At 43.6% G+C, this 23,469-nt stretch overlaps 2 protein-coding genes across 5 annotated transcripts in view; both read left to right on the forward strand.

Annotated features, from left to right (window-relative positions):
• Window positions 1–22,446, forward strand: part of LOC110983068 (fibrocystin-L-like) — a 68,669-nt gene extending 46,223 nt beyond the window's left edge. The window contains exons 43-66 of one of the 3 annotated variants that reach the window (XM_022241983.2): window positions 205–1,839; window positions 2,580–2,807; window positions 3,242–3,493; window positions 3,755–4,000; window positions 4,406–4,561; window positions 4,859–5,092; window positions 5,659–6,020; window positions 6,499–6,672; window positions 8,202–8,376; window positions 9,253–9,415; window positions 9,659–9,891; window positions 10,560–10,761; window positions 11,223–11,409; window positions 11,991–12,483; window positions 13,210–13,429; window positions 13,825–13,990; window positions 14,411–14,785; window positions 15,282–15,678; window positions 16,016–16,185; window positions 16,941–17,049; window positions 17,760–17,883; window positions 18,860–18,969; window positions 19,731–20,000; window positions 20,445–22,446. In XM_022241983.2, the coding sequence (XP_022097675.2) occupies window positions 205–1,839; window positions 2,580–2,807; window positions 3,242–3,493; window positions 3,755–4,000; window positions 4,406–4,561; window positions 4,859–5,092; window positions 5,659–6,020; window positions 6,499–6,672; window positions 8,202–8,376; window positions 9,253–9,415; window positions 9,659–9,891; window positions 10,560–10,761; window positions 11,223–11,409; window positions 11,991–12,483; window positions 13,210–13,429; window positions 13,825–13,990; window positions 14,411–14,785; window positions 15,282–15,678; window positions 16,016–16,185; window positions 16,941–17,049; window positions 17,760–17,883; window positions 18,860–18,969; window positions 19,731–20,000; window positions 20,445–20,608 (6,845 nt within the window). In that variant the 3' untranslated portion in view covers window positions 20,609–22,446. Of the gene's footprint in view, window positions 1–204; window positions 1,840–2,579; window positions 2,808–3,241; window positions 3,494–3,754; window positions 4,001–4,405; window positions 4,562–4,858; window positions 5,093–5,658; window positions 6,021–6,498; window positions 6,673–8,201; window positions 8,377–8,451; window positions 8,627–9,252; window positions 9,416–9,658; window positions 9,892–10,559; window positions 10,762–11,222; window positions 11,410–11,990; window positions 12,484–13,209; window positions 13,430–13,824; window positions 13,991–14,410; window positions 14,786–15,281; window positions 15,679–16,015; window positions 16,186–16,939; window positions 17,050–17,759; window positions 17,884–18,859; window positions 18,970–19,730; window positions 20,001–20,444 lie in introns of all 3 variants that reach the window. The other 2 variants (XM_022241981.2, XM_087144602.1) reach the window with 2 other exon arrangements.
• Window positions 22,447–23,105: 659 nt separating this feature from the next.
• The window catches only part of nt5c2 (5'-nucleotidase, cytosolic II), a 30,854-nt gene continuing 30,490 nt past the window's right edge, over window positions 23,106–23,469 (forward strand). The window contains exon 1 of one of the 2 annotated variants that reach the window (XM_022241988.2): window positions 23,106–23,273. The gene's annotated coding sequence lies outside the window, so the exon portion shown is untranslated. The remainder of the gene's footprint in view (window positions 23,274–23,469) is intronic. The other variant, XM_022241989.2, reaches the window with a different exon arrangement.

Here is a 23,469-nt window from a genome sequence, read left to right on the forward strand (position 1 = left end):
CTGATATTTGATAATTCAAACTAATTTCCATAATGATAAAAAAATCCCCAATTTGTAAACTCAGTAAACAAATGTACCCCTGTTTGCCTTTTTGTGAACTTATGCAGCTGTTGTTGAATTAATTAGCTCAACCTCCTAACTTTTTCCCTACATGGAGAGTTTTTGTCATTAGAAGTGACTCCAACTCCTTTCTGTTTCTCTTAGATCAATTTGCCACCCAGACATGTTTCCTCGGTCGTTTTGGTGAGGAAACAGGAAGCGACCAATTTGGTGCACAGATGATGCTGTTTGCCAAGTACCAGGACCAACAACTGGTCAAAGGTCGCATCGAGTACGTTGAGGTCACCCATGCTGGGCAAGCCTTCCGGCTGGGTCGCTACCCAATCCACTTCCATCTCAATGGGGACGTGTCGGGATCCTACGTGCGAGGTTGCGGTATCCACCACACCTTCAACCGCGCCGTCACCATCCATGCCGTGCACAATCTCCTCGTGGAGCACAACGTGGCATACAATGTTATGGGCCACGCCTACTTCCTGGAGGACGGCATCGAAACAGGTAACATCATCCAGTACAACCTGGGCGTCTTTGTCCGCCCCAGTAGCAGCTTGCTCAACGTGGACATCACCCCGGCCACCTACTGGGTTACCAACCCGGACAACATCGTCCGTCACAATGCAGCAGCTGGGGGCTCCCATTTCGGCTTTTGGTACAACATGCCGACCAACCCTGGAGGCCCTTCATTCACCTCTTCCATCTGTCCCCGCAAGGTCCCCCTGGGAGAATTCCGCAATAACTCCGCCCATGCCCAGGGCTGGTATGGCATCTGGATCTTCCCGACCTACACTCCTAAAGTGGGCGGAGGCTGCAACTCCTGGGAGGATGAACCGGCCAAGTATTATAGCCTGTACGCCTGGGAGACGGAGCGTGGTGCAGAGGCTGTTGTCTCTGGCGCCATTCAGTTCCACGACTTTGTCATCTCGGATGCAGACAAGGCCGGAGTAGAGTACCAGGACATTGGTGCCCCTTGGGGTGGTGCCCTGGTCAAGAACCTGACTGTGATAGGGTACAGTAACATATCAGATCCCAGTGAGTGCACAGAAGCAGGTGTTCAGGGGCCGAAGGCTGATGGCCTGACTGTAGATGGCGCCAAATTCATCAACTTTGACCAGTCTCGGTGCGCAGCCTTCCGGACCTGTGGCCACTGTAAGGTAGACCAGGGGGGTTTCTCGGTCCGCACACAGGGCCTGGAGTTCCTCAACTCTCCCAATAAGGCAGCTTTCAAGTGGCAGCATGAGGTGTGGATCGAAGACATGGATGGTACTCTCACTGGGATGACCGATTACATCGTCCTCCCAAGCAATCCTAACCTTCCCTCTGACCACTGCACCCAGGAGGCTGGCTACAGTGTCGGTTTTTCAGGCTCACACTGCGACACAACAGTCCGTCTCCATCGCCTGGCTTTCAACAACCCATTGCCCTCCTCCCTCAGGTACAAGAACACCCTGTTTACCAACGCACAGGGTACAAGCCGCATACCTTATCACAAGAAGCGTATCACGCACCCCGAAGGCTGGATGATCACCCTTATCGATGGGGACAACTACAACATGATTTTCGAGAACGTGGACCACGTCACCAACATTTCTTACACTGCCCGCTTCTACAACTTTGATGATGGGGACTATGTGTTGATCAACCACAACTTCACCCAGAGGCCCGATAAATTTGCCACGATCGGCATCATTGAGAACAGCACTGAAAGTGTACCAACTTATGCTGCAAATGAAAATGGTGATTGGCACTTTGAAAATGAGACCAGAATCTTGACTTATATCGGTGAGTATCAAAGTGTATTTCAGAGTGGAAGATTTTCAAATTTGTTAAGGATTTAGCTCTCAAAACCATATCATATTAGGCAGGCTTCAAGTTAAAACATTTGAAAAGCAAACAAGATGTAATACATAACAGTTTAATTGCTAATAATGGGCCTTGTCAACTTCCATTTGCGATGCTTGTTAAGGTTTTTTGTCAGATTTTCAGACTGCAGTCAGTGATTCGAAGTCACATGCCTGACTATCTCTTTGAGTGTATCTTGGCAGCTCAAGTCTCAGGCAAGCAGTTCTGACCAGAAGCTATATGTGGGCCTGTCCCAATTTCTTAGAGCGGAGATGAAAAACAGAAAACATCGCCCAACAAGTTTTATGTTCTAAGCAAATTGCACCTCAGAACCAGCCACATTTTACTTGGTAACCTATTTTACCTGATCAAATATTTTCTGTGGTTAGCAAGTTTCCATCTCCCAGGCTGGACTTTTATTCTGCCTCATTCCCTTGAAGACTGTTTAAAGGTCTTCGCTCGGCCCTGTAACTAACACCATCTGCTGGTTGTCACATAAAGGTTTCTTTTTGTCTCAATACTTGCCATCTGCTACATCAACTTCTATCTTGAAACTTCATCAGACTTCCAAGTCAGAGAGCCTCATAAGCTATTGAGAAGCCTGTGGTTTTTTTGCCAAAAGGAAATAAAATCAAATTTGTTCAACTCTTAATATTTGCATGTTTCTATCCTTTGTCTAGTGTCGGGCAAAGGTGAGTCAGGACCGGTCAACAGAGATGTTGACCTGGACGTCTACCAGTGCTTCTACCTGGACTGCCTCCCACCCGTTCCTGAGATCCCCGAACCACCCCCTGCTGGCCGGCCAGTCGACGCCCGTCTGTGGTCAGACCCATTATCTTGGGATGACGTGGAGTCTGGCTGGAGCGGAAACCTGAACGGCTCGGTAACCAACGTAATGATTATGCCATGTAAGTATGATACATGATCGCCTTGCTAATACCCCAGTATTCCCCCCCCCCTCCAAAAAAAAGTCAGAGACACAGAAGGAATCGCCTCACCAGCAGATTATTCTAGTTGCAGGGGAAACTCTCCTGGGGATGACTTTGCCTCCTAGCCCAGGGAGTCAGAATTTTTAGATGGAAAAGATTTTGCTTCTTTTCCTTCCAAAACCTTTTTAAAAGACCCCAAATTTAGCTTGATCCTCAGAAAGGCCATGAAAGGCTAATTAAAAAAGTATCTGCATTCTTCCACACGGGTCCGTGGATCCACCCTTGCTCTAGCTTCACTAGACATTTAAGTTTCACTCACTTCCTCAGCACCATGTATCCACATGTGCCCACTGCAACTGGGCCTAACTTTCCACTTTATTTATTCATTAAATACCCCTTCCTCCAACCCGCAGCGGTCTGGATGGTTGCAGATGTCCAACTCCCTGTCATGAACAAGCTCTTCATTTACGGTGCCCTGGAGATTGAAGATTCCCAGGACAACAAGCTGGAGGCCACCTACATCCTGATCCAGGGAGGCCGGCTGGTCATCGGCTTCTCCGATTCCAACCCCTTCCAGCACGAGATGAAGATCCTACTGAACGGACACCACTTCACCCCCGACCAGCCCCTGCCTAATGGGCCTAACCTGGGCTCCAAGGCTCTTGGTGAGTATTGGCTCTTTGTACTGTTTGTAGAAGTACTTAAATGTGTTAGGGTTGCCTCCTTGATGAGGATGGCGCTCCAGAGTCAATTATATTTTACAGGTCACCCAGATCAGAGTTCACAATTCACTTTATCATTTGTAAATCCAATATGCCTATAGCATACAATGGCCCTTTCGAAAGCTTTTGAAAAAATCAGTGTTTTACCACTTAATTGTGATTTGTAGGTTATCTGTCCTTTTTTTGTCATCCTCCTCACATCAGGTGTATTTGGAGGCCTAGACATCCACGGCAAAAATCGCAGCGTCTACTGGACCCAGCTGTCTGCCACCGTCTCCCCGGGTGACAGTACCCTGACCGTGAAGGATGAGACAGACTGGGAGGTCGGGGATGAGATTGTCGTGGCAACCACCTCCTACGAAGCCTGGCAGACGGAGACTTTCAAGATTGAAGCTGTCACTGATGCCTCTACCTTCCAAATCAATGGGACCTTTGCCTTCAGACACATTGGTAATTGAAAGAATTTCAATAGCCAAAAAGTTCTTCTGACTAAGACATTTTCAACATCTGGGGCTTCTTTGAGCTTTTGTTGCTTTAAAGTTGCCTCTGATACCTCTGTGAAGAGATTTATTTTTCATTCACACGAGTTTGGCTAGAACTGGTGATCATGCAGCAGTAAGGAACTGGATAAAATGTGAATCTGTTAAACATTAATTATTCAACTTTTTGAATATAGTGAAGTTGAACATAAATTCTGCAGTTATGAGAAATACTTTCCCTGTTGGATCAAAATCTCTTATGGTGTATACATTATTACGTTTACTAGCAATCTGATGCATGTGCATATCTTAATAGAATCAGCAGCATTAAATTGTGTTTGCCATTTTCTGTCTTTCTTCTTTTTTCTTACCACAGCGGAATACAATGATGACTATGTCTTAGCAGCCGAGGTGGGTCTCCTGACTCGCAACATCAAGATTGAAGGCAACGACTATGACCTTCTGTTCGATGAGTCCTACGGGGCCCGCGTCTTGGTTGGACGATTTTTCCAGGATGGAGTCCAGTACAAAGGTAAGATTCAGTGGATCACTAATGATTCAGATAAAGTTACTGAAAAGGTGTCTTAAGACTAGTTTGAGACTTCAGAGTAGCAAAGTGCTTGTGTTCCTGATCAGGAGACCTTGCTGCTGTCCTTCCTCTGCGCCCTTGAAATTAGCTAGCACGATTGGGTCCAGTCAAGAGACGTATTTCAGTGGCGGACCTCACACTGCTTTGTTCAGTCTGATGCTGTAATCAGACTTCTCACTCTTTATGAAAATCAGACAGAAAATTCAGGTTATTTTGTTCTCGGCATTTTTCCTGTGAAAGGGTACGCCCGTATTTCCAACGTGGAGTTCTACCACTCGGGCCAGGAGGGCTGGTCGGACTTCTTTGATCCCCGCTACTCCCTGGCCTTCCTGGACGTGGGGGAGATCACTGCAGAAGCCCCGTCTTCCGTCAAAGGTTGCAGCTTCCACAATGGCTTCAGTCCGGCCATCGGTGTGTTCGGCACTGATGGACTTGTGGTCAGAGACAATGTGATTCACCACACCGTTGGATCAGGTATGGCATTGTGCACAGAATTCTGCAAATGAGTCCCAGTGATATTTTGCTCTCATGTATTCCCTGCACACATTAGAATGAGCCAAACAAATTCTTGATTTGATAAATCACCAAATTTGCGTGGAATCTAAAACTGAATTTGCCTGCCTATTTCCTGTTCAATATGACATTGTGAAAATGGTCGTCTGATCTTCTACACTTTTAAAACTACCGGTTCAGATATGACTCGAAAAATTGGTGTCCTGCTGGAGCTGACTGGTGACCCTCTTCTGGGTCCTTTGACCTCCAGAAGGGTCTTCTTTTGACCTGGAAATGGGTCAAGCTCAACAGACCACCAAATCTGGGTCAGTTTGACCAAGGGGATTTTAGAGTGTAAGTTGATCAATTGTTTGCAGTAGCAGTATGAGTTGGGGGGAGGGGCAGCTCTGAAAAAAGCTGGTTCCATCAAAGAGTTTTAACTCTGTAGTCCTCAACATCTTCGAATGTCTCCATCTGTTAAAGTCTCAAATAAAATTAATTCTCTACTTGTCTTCTCCTCACATTATGAAAAAACGTTTGTTTTAAAGCCATCATTGTTCGAGACGACAACACCCAACTCATCCACAACCTGGTGACCCTGATGGTATTCCCCGGCACCTACCAGGATCGCTTCGAGTCTGAGAACCTGGATTGGAATGCCGGCATTGAGGTGGACAAAGCAGACAAGGTTGTCCTGATCAACAACACGGTGGCCGGCTCAGAGCGGGTGGCTTTCAAGGTCAGAGGAGAGGCTTGCTTTGACCCACCCAACCCGCTGACAGACTGGTACGGCAATGTTGGCCACTCCACCCTCCATGGCATCCACATCTTCCTGTCGCCCATCCTGCCTTGCACCAAGGTGGCCAATTTCCTGATCTACAAGAGCTGGGACTTTGGCATCTACCACCAGGTAAAAATGAACAGCCTCACCCCCCAAAAAGTCTAACAAAAAATTTAGAAGATTCACTCTTATAAGTTCAAACATGAATCTGTTGTTCCCTTTTTTATTCTGTCCTCAGTCAAAATGTAATACATTGAAACTCTTTTTAAAACAATTAGAAACATTGTTTTAGGAAAATAAGGGACTCTTCTTTTAACATCTGAATTTTGAAAACATAAAATGTGATTACTTGTTTTAAAATCATTTTAAATGAAGAACTTTGTCACTCTGACAAAAAGATCCAAAGCATTATTAAAGTCAGTGACATTTACACTTGAGAAAATCAAACATGCCAGAAACTGCACACTGCCTGGCATTGCATTATTCACCGAAGAACAAAATGAAGCCAGCAGTTGAAGCTACCAGCATTCAGGTCCAACAATTGAACTGTTCAGAATTTAGGAATCTGTGCAGACATTTATATAGTGTTGGTCCTGACCATCTCCAGAGCACAGCCAGGGTGCTGGTAACCGACGTAAAACTGGTGGATAACAAGATAGCCATCCTGCCTATCGTCTTCAGCCCTGCGGCCCTCTCCCACAAAACTTCCGACAAGTTTGTCCGGGTCAAGGACTCGCTCATCGTGGGTGTCAGTGACTCGTTTGAGTGCTCCAGTGACAGCGTGAGTACTTCTGTAAAAGTTTGACTGGAAGTTACAATCATTTTACTATGACATTTGGCTCTTCATCCACATATTTGGACAAATAGGTATATTTGACCACACCTGCAAGCTGGCGAGAACTGATAAGTATGCTTAGTTAAAAAGCAAACCGGCAACTTGATAAAAATTGCTGTTTGTTGATCTACACCCCTTTCTCCACATCCAAGAACAAATGGTGTTTATTGTAGCATTTCTCGGGGTTTTCCGACAGTGATAAGCGCATTATTGCAAGTTCCTATGATAAGGAGGCATACTGTGTAAGAAATGAAAGCCCCCACACCTACCCCTCCCTGACCAAACCTGAGCCCTTCTGTGTCTTTTCTGTGCAAGTTTAGTGGTCCATTGTGTTGAACTCGGACTGTAACAACCACAGACTTCCCCAACCTCCCACTCAATTGTTCCCACTTATTCCCTGTTATTAATGCACAGCCATTTGGGTACTGACCTCAGCTCACCATGTTTAACCTCTCACCCAGAGGCCAGTCCAACAGTTAGTGGATTCTCACAATCCTGTGACTCGTGCCATTGTCGGGCTCCTAATTCTATAACAAATCATTCACTTGGAACTACTTTATTGCACCTTTTCACATTGGAGTACCAATTATGCACTTCCCCTTATCTCCTAACATTTTATGTCTTCATTTCAACTGAATTTATTGTTTACCATTTAATGACTGCTCTGATGTGGGATATGATATTTTAACATATAAGAGACTCCCAGCAAATAAGGTGAATAAGGTGTTTGACTATCTTCAACTCTTTCTATATATGAAAACTGTTTTAAACCCTTTGGGGATTAAGTGTGTTGAGAAGTGCACTTTTTAAACAGTGAAAATTATCCATGGCTTCCAGACAAGTGAGGGCTCTGTTGCTGTGATGTATGAGGGAAGGCACTGTTTTGTTACATGTTTCAAGTTTGAATTTTGAACCACAGATTTGCTCTTGGAAAACATTTATGAGAAAAGGTTGCTTGCGGGCTTATTGTCATATATATTTCCTACACAACGGTAAATCCCAAAGAACTAGAACTATACAGGGGCAAAATATTTTCAAAATCCATCATTTTTTGTGCACAGATCAGTACAATATTGGAGCTTAGTGCCTGGATGACAACAAAGTTTTGCTCATGAATATGCAAATTTGCTTTTGTAAAAACAACAACAACCAAGGTTCGGAAATACAGATTATAATAAGGAAACAAAGGTTGAATATAAGGTATTCACCTTAATGCAGACATGAATATTTCAAGGGATGGTAAAATTATTGTACTACTTGGTCCCTGCAACAGTTGACCAGGTTGATGCACAACTAACACTCACAATTTCTATCAGTTTGTTTCACCCCTGTTTAAATCTCCGTGAGTCCATTTGTAAGTTTGTCTAATGTTTGTTTGTCACTGTCTCTTTCACTCCCCCCCCCCCATCATGGTATCACCTCATCCATTCCATCCCTCCTCCTGCCTCCGAATGACAAATGACACATGCCATCAGGTGGTGCCGGAGAATGCTGTACAAAGCAGCCGACAGCGGGCCCCTCGTGCCCCAGGTGGGGGCCACTCAGGTCTGGTCTGGCCCAGCTTTGCCTCTGGCCCAAACCTGGCCCCCTTTTTCGCCTTCCATCCTGTTGCGAGCTACCCCATGATCAACGGGGTCACTCAAGTTCAGAGTAAGTGGATTGGACCTCTTTCTTAAACCCCGGTCTCCTTCCTTTGGGAAACTCTTTTTTCCTGTATGCCATTAGGTGCAGCCGGAAAATGCAGGCCAGAGCAGCAAGCAGAGGGGGCCGCGAGCCCCGGGGGGTGGTCACACTGGCTTGCTGTGGAGTTCCTTCCTCTCTGGCTCGAACGGTGCCCCATTTAAGCCCTTCCATGGAGCCAATAGTTACCCAATGATTAATGGCATTACTGAAGTCCAAAGTAAGTTTGTGTCGTGGGGTCATTAGAAAAATTTAGGTGGTAACCAAGTGTTATCTTTAATCTAAAAAATGTTTGCAGAGTTGTTTAAGTCTGGGGTTAGTTTGGGGGTTACCCTAGTTGTGTGTTCTAACAGTTTTCATTCAATAGTTAGCCCTGTTTCAAACAAATTTGATGTGTCTTGCTGCGTTTGAACTAAGCAATGATTAGAGAGAATTGTTTCAGTTTTAAACAAGCTTTGTCATGGTTTGTTTTGATTCCAATTTTATAAGAGATTGAGCCATTTACGTAGAGCTTTCTCCCCCAGTAATGTTGGCCGGTTGCTCCTGATTTTAGAGGGTCAGGAATTCTAATTCACCTGCTTGTCAGATATTGTGTCCATGGGCAGCATTCTTTGCCCCAACCTGCCTCCCTCACTAGCTTGAAATATAGACACGCAATGAAGTGGCATCCCACCTAAGAGGAAAGGGAATATTCCAAGTCATTTCATGCCCAATAACCTACAGAAAAAACACCAACCTGATACTTCTCGCTGGCTCAGAACAGAGTTTACTGAATAACTTTCCCACTTCCACCTCTCTGAAATTTAAGTCTAAAGTAATCTTCTTTTTATGCTGAAAAAAAAATAGATGTTGACTTCCGCAGTTTCGGTGAGCACTGCGGGAAAACGGATGCGATGATCGTGACTAATGCCGCCTCTGAAGACGCACTTCACCCAATTGAGATCTCAGGAATCACAATGACAAATGTGGATGAGGCTCGCAAAGTATTCCTCCACAGACCAAACGTAGGGTAAGTTGAAGTTAAACGTCTGGATTTTAGAAGATTAATCATTAAAGTTTGCTTGTTATTTACAAAGCATGAATATGTATATCATGCTCATTCCCAATGCTATTTGGGAAGAGATTTCATGCCTTGTTAAATCTCTAAAGCCCTGAAAAGTTATAACATTTTTACGGCTGTCATTGCTGCAACCTTTGCTAAATCTTTCCTGGAATTCTCTTTGTCACCTAATCTCACTCCTGACCATAACAGGTCTGTGAACCCCTCGGACTGTGTCGACATGGACTGTGATGGCATGAAGAAGGCCATGATTCGTGACCTGGACGGCAGCCTGCTGGGCTCCCCTGGCACCCTCATCCCCCAGTCAGAGTTTGAGTGGGATGGCGACCCGCGCCGCGGCCTAGGCGACTACCGCATACCCAAAGTCATGCTGACCAGACCGGATGGCTCCAGGATCCCCGTAGAGGATAAGGCGCCGAATAAGGGTGAGGGAATAGATGTGTTTTGCTATCTCTTGGTCATGAATGGAGCTCACAGAGAGTCTGTTCTGATATATCAGCACCTCAAAGACTTGGCAGTTGCTCAAGAATTGAGCAGTTTTGACACATATTGGGGATGCGGAAGATTGAATATTTGTTTTAAAGATAATGTTTTCTACTCTGGAAGCATGCAAATGCATCCTTGCTTTGCACCAGACGCAAACAGTAAGGGATGAATTATCAATTAAAGGATAACAAAGAATAAAATGTCAACTTTGATGTTGGATGTGTCCTGTTTAAGGTAACAATCTGTGGTGGTGCATTGTTTTTTCGGTGGTCTAGACATCGTTATTGTAGAACCAGACTGGACATCGTTATTGTAGAACCAGACTGTTGAGGAACTTTGGTAGTGGAAAAGGAAATTCAGGAACTCTAAAAGTGGTTGAATGAAGAACAATGTAGATGCTTTCTTTACATCCTTCAAAATCTTTGGAAATAGCTCTTTATTAAAATTTGTCATAAAAAACACTCCAAAAGCTCCTCATCAAGACTCTAATTGACTTACGAGCCCACCCCCCACATTCAGACTGAGCTTGCTGCTTTTGATCTTGATGAGAACATCTTTGTGACATGGGAGGCATGATAATGACATTCCCTTGCCCATTTTTCCAAAGGCATCTATCGAGGACACAACAATGAGTGCACATTCAACTCCAACTGGCGGGCGTATGAATGCCACGGAATTGACCACAGGATGCTGGTAGTGGAGAGCATGGACGCTGACACCGAAGTCCGCCGCCTGACGCCGCTGGCCATGTACAGTGACAGCTACGTGGACTTGATCAATGGGCCACAGGACAACGGCTGGTGCCATGGGTGAGCAGAAATTAACTCATGTACTGTCTTACCACAATATATCTAAGAAGTCGGGGTTTTAACAGAAGACGGGTTCAAATCTTTATAGAAGAAGTTGAAATGTGAAGAGATTGCATAGTTTGCCAGAGTACATCTACTTTCTACATTTTTACCACTCCCCCTTGATTTAACCCAATAGCTACATCTCTCTGCAAAATTGTATCTGTAGCCTATGATTTCTCATTACACTTTGATTTCAAAGACATGATTTAACGGTTACACAAGTTAATGCTCTACTGTGATACTGTGCCTTAGACGTAATCTGGGGAGTCTTATTCAAATTACATTTATCCCGCCGTCTTGTCTGGATCGATTCAGGGATCCTCCTCCAAACTTGCACGGCAAAACATTGCCAGTTTTCACATCTTCCCACATTAATTGGTCAAACAATGATGCTAACAGTTTTGCCTTTTACTTTCCAGGTACACTTGCCAGGAACGTATCAGCACTCTCTACACCATCGTGGCCACGGGCAAAGACTACGAGGTGTACTTCACCAGCACCAACCCTCAGGTTCTGCGCCTCCACCTGCTGAACTCGGATGAGAACCAGGCAGTGGTCCTGGGCATCTGGTACGCCAACCCCCAGCGACTTGATGTCTACTACAAGGTGCATATTGTTCTTTTTCCTTGATATGTTACCAGATTCCACAAAATTAGTCCTGATGTCATTTTTCTCTGCAATTCTGTCTCAGTTTATTTCAGAACGAGTAAACTGAACTCTTTTTATGATGATATTATTTGGATGAAAAATGTTCAGGGTTCATATTGGCTGGCATTGTGCAAAATGAAAGTATTTATGTAAAAGAGGCTCTGGTGACTTGCCACTCGTTTCGTCAGAGTTTGGTCAACTATCATCGATGATTTGGGTGGTTTGCAAATTCATAGTTTTTGAGCCTCTATTTTGTCGGGAATTGCCTGTTCATTTAAAGATCGAGTAAAACTGTTTATAATGGTTTCCTGTCTTAGAGCGTTCCGACTTTTTTGAGAGCTGTCACTCCACTGATCAAGATCTGTTTGCTTATCTGCCATTCCAATAGATCCACTCCACTATTGTTTGTTACAGCCATACAAACCATGAAACAAAAGTCTTTCATGTGCATACTTAGCAACGGCATGCACATTTCAAGCATGCGATGTGGCAATTGGATTTTTATAAAGAGAAATTGTATGTGTTCTTTGTTTAACAAGAATGAATATGTGACACCAACCAACGCTGACTACAGCACCGGCGAATTTACCTGGAAGGCCAAAGACCCATCCCTTCCTGCCGACCAGTACAACCCCTCGGTCACGTCCAATGTGCATGGTGAGAACTACTTCGAGCGCGATACCCAGACCCTTTGGCTTCTGGTCAAGGGCCCTGTGCCCGTGGAGATCCGCACCACGGCCGTCATCATGGTCACCTTCGGCGTGCCGGCCGTCTCAGTGGACAACTTCTACGAGGATGCCAACCTGGTGCGCAACCTGGCCGCCCTGCTCAACGTGGACCAGTCACAGATCCGTGTGGTGGACGTGGTGAGTGAGTCGAGTGGGCGCCGGCGCCGCCGTGCCGCGGAGGGGGAGGCGGAGGTGATTATGGAGATCGGCCCCCCACCATCGGAGACGATAGACTCACCGGGATCTGATACTGTGAACCAGACGAGCTCCAATACGACAACAGCTGCCCCGCCGAGTGGTTCAAGTATGTCTCCCTCTTCAATTCATACTGCCTCATGGGGGCGCCATATCTGACTTCTCTCTATCCTTGTCCCAATTAACTGTCATTTTTATGATCTGTAGTTGTACAAAGCCATGTTAAGTGTTCTGTAAGCCCTGGGCACGGTGCATACACTACATGTCTATTGGATAATCTGGCCCTGTAGCCATAGATATACACACACACACAAATTACACCAGATGCAAACCCCAACCTGGTTAAAAGCATTTTTTTTCTTTAAACTTTCATCTCATATCTATTGGCTTGCCAGCATCAGAGGTACACAAAGATTTCAATTTACAGACAGTCATCAAAGCTAGGCAGTCATGCTTGGTTTGTTGCCATCTTTGACAACTGCAAAGCAACCAGTCGTCCAGTGTTTCCTTTCCTTGAAAGTCTTATCTATCTGATTCCTCCTATCTCACCCCCACGTCTCCGCAAAGGAGTCAGAGTGGCATATAGCAGTTCCTTCCTTAATGGCCTTTAGTTTTGGGTTTTAGTCCTTACCTGATTGTGTGGGTTTCCCTGGAATATTTATCTGGGACTTATTTCCACGTCAGAAAGCTGAACATTTCTCCATTACTATTTTCATAGCAACTTATGATAATCGTATAACTTGCACTTAACACTCTGTTGGATGGATAGAAATAAATGACATGAAACAACGATCCTGTGGCAAAACAACTTATTTATGTCCTGTTTCCATGTCAGCCCCTGCACCAGGTGGCAACCTGAACTTTGACGATCTGGTGGAGGTCCAGTCCATCCTTGCTGACACCATGCAGTCTGGTGACCTCGGCGATGCCCTCAACATCACCGTCACCTCCATGCTGATGTCAGATCCCGTGGCCGTGGTGGTTGACCCAACTGGTGGTGTTCGTGCCACCAATGAGACAGGGGGCAGCAGTGACGTGCCCAGCGGAACCAAGACGTGAGTGGTTTTTTCTTGGCTACTCTTTATGGCATGTTGCAGCAAAAGTCTCTATTGTGGTGGGACCTTAGAGATGAAGATGGTGAAAGCATCACTCATACATTACTTAAAAGACTCTGAAGAGTAAAGAATTGTAATTAGATAAGTTAGGAGGACAGCCCACTATGATGTTTGGGGTCTAGAATTATCCAGTGGTTAGAACTGGTTCATTTTGAAAAAAAAAGGGCTGTAGACAAGTCCAATTACACGTCCTTTCACAAATTCAATTACAAGCTCAATAGTAGCAAGATAAGCCATGACCAAGTTTATTCAAGTTCCACATTCAAGATGCTCTTTATGTAAAAAGAAAATAAAATCTCAAATCACGTAGTTGTCCACATCTTTGGATGCTCCAGGTATGATGAGTTGATGCGGGAGGAGGAGGAACAGGAGAACGCCAACTTGGAGCTTGAGATTGAGTACCGCACCCCGGTGGCCCTGGTCCTGCACACCCAGCCCGACGGAGCCCGAGAGGGAGCCGTCCTGACCCAGCAACCCACAGTGTATGCCGTTGATGCCCTGGTTAGGAGATTTGAGATTTCCCTCTCAGAACTTGTAAAGTTTGCTGTAAATTTGTAATCCTCCCATATAGGTGCTTGGAATCAGATGTGCTTACCTTCCATAACAATAAAACCTTTGCCGAGAATTACGCTGCCTTTCTTTGAGTATTTATTTTGTGGGGGTCTAATGCAAGTCTGTATCCAGTCTGTGGTTTTTCACACTCTTCATTTACACGTGTTGATTCGAGGCACTCTCAAAAATGCATCGGTAGACAGGCACCTTTGTACCAGAGAGATTGAAAGTGTAACTGCAAGAAAACACTTGCAAATTGTTGAAGTTGTGACTGCCTTTCCAAGACAAATGCCTTGTGGCAAACTTTATTGCAAACCTGTTTTAATTTTTCTGATCAGAATGCATAGTCTTTTGATTTGTCTTTTTCAGGGCAACATTGTCCCTCAGCTGGGAGCTCGGCTGAACCCCTGGCAGCTGACCGTCTCCATCAACCCCTCCACCCCCAGTGCTGACACAATCCAGCTCACGGGCAACCTTACCGTGGCATTTGATGGCAGCTGGGCCAACTTCACGGATTTGACCCTCGACGTCCAGGCCTCAGGAGTCATCCTTGACTTCCAGATCACCTTGCCCAACACTTCCAGCCTGGAAGTCAGTGCCCAACCCTTTGATGTGGCAGTCCGGCCGTATTACCTGGTGGCACTGACTTCACCCGATGCAGCATCCATTAACTCAACTTTTGACGTGATTGTGGAATTGAGGGACGAGATCACTATGCTGGTCCCACAAAACCTGTCTGCCAAAGTAAGAAAGAGATGTCTTCAAATTTATTTAGGAGGATACACCGATGCATGGTATGATAAAGTGCCAGCAGAACACTATTTTTTTACAATGGAACGTATGGACACATCTTTGGGTCCACACATGGATTCTGCTCATAGTCCTACAGCTTTAACATGTTATTTATGGACCATTTACATTCAGCAGCCATCTTTGAGGTATTTTTCTCCCTACTGAACTAAATTAAGCACCTTCAAGATGGCTGCCATGTCAAATATTTGTTAATATTTGAGTATTCCTTCATGATGACTGATTCAATATTTTTGTACCCAAGATTTGTATCTACTTTTAGCCCCATCAAAAAAATTCATGTAGAATTTATGAATGATTTACAGTAATATCTGCCATCAGCAATATTTGGCACATTAATGGTCTAAAGAGAGTTAGTAAGAATTTCAGTTGTATTATTCATGTGACGTATTGTCATTTCCAGTGATTGGCTGTCAATTAATTACCACAGGGTCTGGAGTGGCATGCTCTGATAGCCCTCAACATGCCCACCAACTACAGGGGCCAATTGCGGGGTCAGCTGGAAACGACTTTTGACCTGGCCACTGCCCAGGCACAGTTCACCAATCTGTCCATAGATGCAGCCGGGGTGAGCTACATCCTGGCGGTCAGCGTGGAGACCATCCCGTCTAGTGCCTACCAGCTTGGTCTGATGCTTGACCCTTTCGATGTGGTAGACCCCAGCACTGTCAACGTGACCGGGCCAACAAGACGCCTGGTGCTGCGCTTCGACGTCAGCTACGACGAGGTGGTGGCTGGCAAGGAGGACCTGCTGGAGATCAACTTCCTGAACTACATCAACGGCCGGTACACTGGTGTACTAATCAGCAGTGTTTTGATTGAGAGAGGTAATCAAATACTCAGGTCCCTATTCTTTCCTTTGGGCCATCCTTAGAGGTACACCGTTGTCCCTGTGAGACTTGTGTGGCTGCTTCTAAGAGCTAATGAAGACTATACTGCATGTGCTCGGTGGCTTGTACAACCATTGCATGGAGTTTCTCCTTCAAATTTTCATCTGAATGTGCACAAAATTATATCCCTTACATATTAGGAAATGATCCTGAGCACAGGTAAAATGAACAAAAAGTTCCTTTGGCAGCTTCTCCCAGGACTCATTGATGCATGCATCTCCATCATTTCAATAGCCTTTCTTGATATTATCTCCTCCCCACCTTGCACCCCTAGGGTCCGTCCTGATCTCCTTTGACATGCAGGGTGATGTTGACACAGCTGTGGACGAGCTGTGGACGGACCTCCAGGGAGGGAGCTTCAGCCTGGAGTTTGACGGCTATACCCTGCAGGCCGAGTCGTACCTGTTAGTGAACGGCGAGGAGTATGGTGTGCCAACGACATCGGTGAGTGTGATAGCAGCAGGGACTTAAAACCTGCACCCCCAGATCTGGGAAATTTTGGAAGACAGTGAGTCAGACCCTTGGAAAGGGGAACAAACCTTTGGGGCTTCTGTTTCTCAGAAGTATTAAAATTAGTTTTAAGGACAATGAAAATTTTTGAGAATTTTGCCCATTACAAATGTGAATGCAGAAAGCTTCCATTTTTTCTGAGACTTTAACTTTTGTAAAGCCACCTCCATATGTCTGTTTCTGCTCTGTATTCATCATGTGCTTTTTTTCTTTGCTGACAAAAAAACAGGCCAACAAAAATTTTAGCATTAGGAGAAAGTAAAATTGAAGTTTTACCAGTAAAATAGGCTAGGCAAAACCCTGCTTTTAAAAGTTGTATCACCTTCTAACAAAATAGCATTTGAGGTGAAAGATACATTGTATCTGTGAGCTGGGACTTGCAAAGCTTTTCTTAGTGAATAAGTGGAAACTGCATGGCCTGCGAAATGTTGCAAAAGTTTTAAAAACTGCACACTGTGAATTTCTGAAATATTCCCGAATGAAACGAGCATGTACATGCAGTTTCCCAGATGAGCATCTTACATAAAAACACTCACACCTGCAAGGTATGCCATCTGAGGGCAATGACCAGATTTGAAGCAGTTGTACCCTGTCCGCGTCCGTGTTCATGAAAACTTCGTTAGGTACGGGCTCCGAGGCAAGGTTAGATTTCTTTGGAGGTCATTATTTGTATTTTTGCTTCCTCACAGGAGCCGCCTGCGGGATTTCCCATTTGGGCAATTGCTGTGATTGTCGTCGTTGTCTTGGTGGTAGTTCTGCTCATTGTCCTTGTCATTGTCAAGCTTTGCTGCACACGAGGTCAGTCTCTCTAGGTCCCCTATCAACATTGCTCAAATTGTTGGCATTGTTTCCGCAAAAAGTCTAAATTCCCCCCCCCCAAAAAAAATGAAAAAAATTAAAAAGAAATTAAATATGTGCAACAATACCATTGTAAACAATGCATGTTTAATCATACTTTCAACCTGTTGGCAAATATCAGACATCAAAAAAAATCTTCAGCCTGCCTTCCTCTGGAAAAATTCCTGGATCCACCCCTGAAAGTCGTGGAAAAGTAGTGAAAAACTGTGGGGAGAGGGTATCCCAAAATTCTGTTGTCAGAGAGAACAGTTGTGGAACAATGTTGTTCTAAAACTTTACTTTCATTTTCCCAAGCACCCCCATCCATTTTGTGGTATATTCCTTTAGAAAGTTGTCCAATAAAATCCCCTTCAATGGACTTGGCACATGCGTGGCATGTTGCGTACACACAGACTCCTGACCAATCAGACCCGATTCAACTGTCTTGTTTCCATGTGCCAGTGCGTGATTTACGCAGCGGGCATTATCATTTCTCAGCAGGCATTAATGGTAATACACGGTCACGTGATGCATTTCGACAAATAGAAATAGAAAAACTGTCCCAGGTATTTATGAATAGTGGTTATGGCAGTCTTCAGTTCATTTTGTAGTTTTGCTGGCCTTTCCATGAAAATAGGCCTTTCTTTATCTCCACAAACTGCTTCCTCCAGGAAAGACAGTGAGCAGCGTGGAGGCAGCGCCACTGACTGAGAGCTTCAAGCTGAAGGAGTTTACCAGCTCCGGCTCCCTCAACAATCCCCTGCTGAAGGTGGACCATGAACCAGACGGATCAGCGTAAATATTGCTCAGTCTTTGATGAAGAAACAAAAAATAAAAGACACTCACCTTGACTGAACTTGACAACATAGCCCAAACCAAGTTTATTAGGAAAAAAAAATTGGCGGTCTCTGGTCAGCGCACGTGTCGATTTTGAACCTGTGCATCAATTTTTTTCCCCCATTTTTTGGTCAAAATTTTTAAAACATATTTCCTTTATTTCCACACTGCCTGAATTTTTGCGAGTAGACTGATTCCCGGCTACAAATCCATAAGTCAGAAGTGCAATTTGTTCAAGGAACCAGACTAATTTGTGGGTAGCTCATACTGAGTGATAGATCGTTATGACTGCGTAATATTGATGTCGAACACAAACAGTAGACCATGGATAGGTTACAAAGTTGTAGCCAGCTGAACAACAACAACGGTGGCATGACTTGTGATGTGCTACTACTAGCCTTTGCTCTTTGATTAAATATGCCACTCATTTCCGTGTCCATTGCCAGTCTTAAAAAGCCAACCCTATCCTCCCTAAAAAAATTTAAAAAACAACAAAGAAATGCATCGCCGCTTTAATTCTGGAACTTTGGTCTGACCAGAGACCGAGTATGTTTATTTTTGGCTCTGTACACCGAGGGTGCCCCTCAGTAATGGTAGTTACTGCCATTGTATCAGTTATGGGTAATGTCAAGTGATGGCCACTTGTCGACGTAATCTTGAGAGTAATAAAAAGCCAGGGCCCCTTCAAAAATAAGTCTGTTAGTCGGTTATTTCAATCCTCTCATTTTCCAAAGAAAAAAGGTGCATGATAATAAATTGAAAACGAAATTTAGTTACATCTGCTTAACTGTTGCTCGGACCGTCCCCTTGTTCACTGTATTTTTTCTTCTCTTTGCCAACTTTTGCCCTCTTTTGGTTTTGGTGTCTCTTGTCCTTACTTCCATTTCACATAATCTAATTTGTATTTTTTCATTTCATTTTTGCTACCATGAAGGTTTGATCCATATGCCAACGGGTCTCCCAACACGCCGAGACGCACCCCGGAAGTGGAGGTGACAGCCCTGCCACCAGGCTTCACCGAGTCTACCGGCCAAGAAGAACGACGTAAGTTGACAATGTTCAAGTCCCTAATCTTGAGATCACCTTCGACCTGTCAAAGATGTGCAATTAAGCCCTGTTAGTTCATTTTTGCTGCTAGGTAAAAAAAAAACACTCAAAGAACAGGTGTTTAAGAACCTTAGAATGAGAAAACTTTGAACCCTTGCTTTTAAAACTTTACTTTACCAATGCAGCTGTTTATTTTCTTTTGGTATTAATGCAACTCAACACCTGTGTGTTTTCACTTGTGAACATTACGTGATATTGAGGAAGTCTGTTTTATAAAATAGTCTATTGTAGGAGCTGTTGTGTTTGTAGACTTAAATTTGGCAGATATGTCCAGATTTTTCATAGGAACATTTCAAATTGTCCAATCTCTTTTACTGGAACTGTAGGTGTTTTTCAATTTCATCTCCCAGAACTCAAGTATAATCCTCAAGATTGCTCAGCAAAACACCTAAAGTTTGTTTCTCGCTCTTTCAAATGACATGAAGATAAATGTTCTCTGCAGATGGTAGTGTCATATGAGTATTACTAAAGTCATATAGTTGGTCATTAGTAATGATAAAATTACTACTTGTTGGCAGGTTCTCTCAGTTGTTTACCGTATGTACTTTTAAACCTAGAGCTTAATGTTCCCTCATGAGGACATGATCCAGAGATGACAGTAATCTGACAATTTGATAAAAATTGTAACACCTACCGTGCAGTTGAGGTGACTGTCTGGGACTATAACTGGATTCCACCATTTTTCATTTTTTGTTCAGTGCTGGAGGAGCGCGTCAAGATGATGATCATGGTCAAGAACTCTGACGGCACCTTCCAGAAGCTGGGCGCCGTCCAGGCCAACAAGGTGGGCACGGCCCGGGCCCTGAGGGAGGACGTCAAACGCGCCCTGCCGGCCAAGCTGCGGGACAAGAAGTTCATCCTGCTGGATGAGACGCTGAAGGACATCGACGGGCCACGAGAGAAGAAAGCCATGCTGTCAGAGATCTACCGCTCCGAGTGCGTGCTGATGCGCTGGGTCAGAGACCAAGGTGAGCAGCTGGATTTTTGTCTTTTCCATCAGGTTTTTGTCCGTCGCCAAGATAAATCATATAAGTATCATACAGTTTGTTGCTGTTTCATCTGTTGTGAAGAAAAGTAGACTAGAGTGGTTTAAGTATAAAATATAATTTGTTTAAATGAATTAAATAATTTGTTTTGAATTTACAAACCACACTTCCGCTTGTTTTTGATCAACCGATACCTGTTCCAAGGATCCAGGTTTTAGGCTCTCCAAGTTCAAAAGAGTGAAAATGCACTCCAAGTGAAACATCACACCTACTTGAAACAAGGGACAAGACGAATTTGAGTGAAATTCCTGTACTCGAGTAGATCAAGCTCTCACTCAAGCTTTCACAGGGTGGCAGTTTTTCAAGCTTTGGACATAAGAGAGTAACTTGTCCAATTACTTTTATTTTCCCCTGTTGTTTGTCCAGATGTGGCCAAGCTGTGCGTGTGTGGCCTGGTGGGACAGTTTGAGTGCTCCCTCTGTCGACGGCAGACCTACTGCAGCCCCCAGTGCCAGTCCACTGACTGGGTGCGCCACAGCATGCAGTGTTCCAGCTACGCTGTGGCTTCAGTCGACAACCCCCGCTTGTAGAACCCCCTCTTGCACATCCCGGACATGATTTATATTCCCTTTTTTGTTTGTTTCCAGTTTGTAATTCCATCCAGAGGAGCACCTTGATTCAGATTTTTATTTTGATGTTTTAATATCTAAAGTTTAGAAATGCATAGCTTATAGGTGTGTATGACCTATTGTTGTACAAAAAAGTTTAAGTGTGATTTTGTGATTTTTTGTTTTGCTCTTTATCTATAATTTGATCAATTCAGTCATTTGTGTGCACAAACATTATTAGTAGATTGGAGTTCTTTGATTCGAAAAAAATTTAATACACAAAAAAGATGTTGCTAATTTTATTTTGTATTTTATGATAAAAGCAATACCTCAAATTGTAGCATTTGATCTACATCTTCCGACTGCAGAAGAGGCCTGCCGGAATATGGCCATACATTTTTTTTTCGACAGTCATTTGCAAAAGTTCCAATCAAAGACCTCAAGATCTAAGGAAATGCCAAGTGATCTTATGGATTTATTTCAGGTAATAGCTCTTATATGTAGTACTTTTGGATGATTTTGATGTTTTTAGTCATTTTGGCAGCCTGCACTGCAGCATGTAAGTTATACATAATTTGAAGTAGTGGTGTGCATATTAAGGATATTGACATAGTTAATGATTTTTGTACAAGATTGATGTAAATTTTTTTGTACCGGGTATAGAATGTTTGTATTGCTTAAATATGGCATTTCTACTTTATCACTTTAAATTATCTGTAAAATAAAATTATATGTTTGTACTTCTTAAATGATTATTAATATCAAAGTATTCATACTTTGACCATAGAAAAGAGTGTAGAGTACTGTATGTCATTGGTGGTGACATAATGTCATTAAAGCCAGTTGTGCCAAAAAAGGGTCATCATCAAGCAGTCATACTCTCCTGGAAACTTGAAATGGTCACAGGAAATAGCTTTATGGACCAAAATTACAGGGGTAATAATGACTTTATATGGTGGCCTATAAATGCCACTGTTGATGTTCTTAGGCACTTCACTGATACATCTTATTATTACCATTGCAAAGCCATAACTGTTTCACTGTACACATTTGTTACCTGTTTTGAGGGTTTGCCAACTGTTATAATCCTTTTACGGTAGAGAGGAACTCATTCTAAAAATTCTGATCGAGTGTGTGATGCAAAAAGCCAGTTGCTGAAGGTTTTGTTGATTCTTCATCAGTTTCAGGATGGAACTTTCATCTAATTATACACTTTATATGCCTTGTTGTCAAAAAAGTGTGTGTCTGTAGTTGTAATGAGCATTGCTCTTTTTTGACTGACATTCCACTCAATTTATAGAGAGTTTTAACCAACTTGTGAAGAGAATATTTTGTGAGCAACATTTTCTTTTTCTAATGTTTTCGTTGAGTAAGAATTAAGGTTAGTGGAATGTAAATACTTAATTATAGGCTGACCATTGTAGTTCACATCAAAGCAAAAGGGCTGAATAATTTTATTTGTAAAAAGGAGATTTTTACTGTGAGAGTTGAATAATGTATGCATCATCTTGTTTTATGAAAAAAAAACGTTAGCAGTACCTGAATGATGGAAGGCTTGATATAATATTTTTGCCATACACTACAGAAGATCAGCCTATCTTTTAGCATGCTTCATCTGTGAAAGACGTTCTTTCACAGATGAACCATGCTAAAAGATATACATTTACTTACATACTATTTTCTCAAAATAGTGCACATTGTGGTCAGTATATTTTACATAATCTCGAGAGTACTATTTTTATCAGTTGAGTATTTTGTTAGTTTTGTAGTATTGTGTGTGTGTGTGCCATCATGGAATAAAGTTTGTGCTGAAAAAAAAATTGGCATTTCATGTTAATGTTTGCTCAGTTTAGGTCCAAAACTTAGATGGTGGGGCAAATAGGATGACCTTATTACACCTGTGTGAAGATTACCTCCCCAAAAATTGAACAGAAACTGGAGAATGGTAAGTCAAGCTTTGATGTGCATATTGTGCATGACATGTGGACTTGACATCTACAATTCTGTCCGAGTATTTATTTTTTCCGCCTATGGTTGTTGTTTTGTATTTTTTTTTTTGCTGCGATGGAAAATTTTGCCATTGAAAACCCAAGGCTGCAGTGTATTAAAATAAAAATATGCATCCAGGACAAATCTCAACCCCCACCCCCATCGTCGTTCAGTGTTGCCTGTCATGCTCTTATCAGGTTTTCGCTCCCGGCCGCTGGAGATAACGTGGACCGGGAAGTGTGCGGTGGACCTGGCCGCGCCAGGGAGGATTGCTCATCGTGAAAAGTCCCAACTGTTGAAACTTCGTTGACTAACCCACCTCCGAACACCACCCACAGAGTACCACTCCATTATCCGCACATAGCGCCCTCTATAATTTGTGTTCCACATCGGCGGGACGGACAAGCACCTAGACGTCTACACGTGTGATCGAGCACAAACCGTCGACATTCTATAGCTATCTCTGACTATCATTGTGCTGATGAAACAATAAAAACGTACATGTACGTTCAGGTAAAAATCAAAGAGACGTTGATCCGTGTTGCACAATCAGCTGATGATCTGTCAAAAGCAGTGGACAAAGTGAGTGGGGTGTAAAGGATTTCAACGTCCTCTCGTATTAGACCAGTCCGGGTGGAATATAACCATTTCTTCAAAGGTTGGTAAAGCAGTTAAAATTATTGCATTCAGACAGAGTTGAGCCCTTTGACTTCTTGTGAGGCTGTAATTTTTGGAGTACGCCTATGTGGGCCCCAGCCCAGGTTGGACCATGGTTGGACGTTGTCTTCATCTGAACACTACGATTGACGTCCAGGATATCATCATCATTTAGACCTAGGGCCTACAACAGCCCT

Source organism: Acanthaster planci, linkage group LG13, assembly GCF_054643075.1.
Source record: "Acanthaster planci isolate LZ-2023a linkage group LG13, COTS_SCS, whole genome shotgun sequence".
In the NCBI taxonomy this organism is placed as follows: Eukaryota; Metazoa; Echinodermata; class Asteroidea; order Valvatida; family Acanthasteridae; genus Acanthaster; species Acanthaster planci.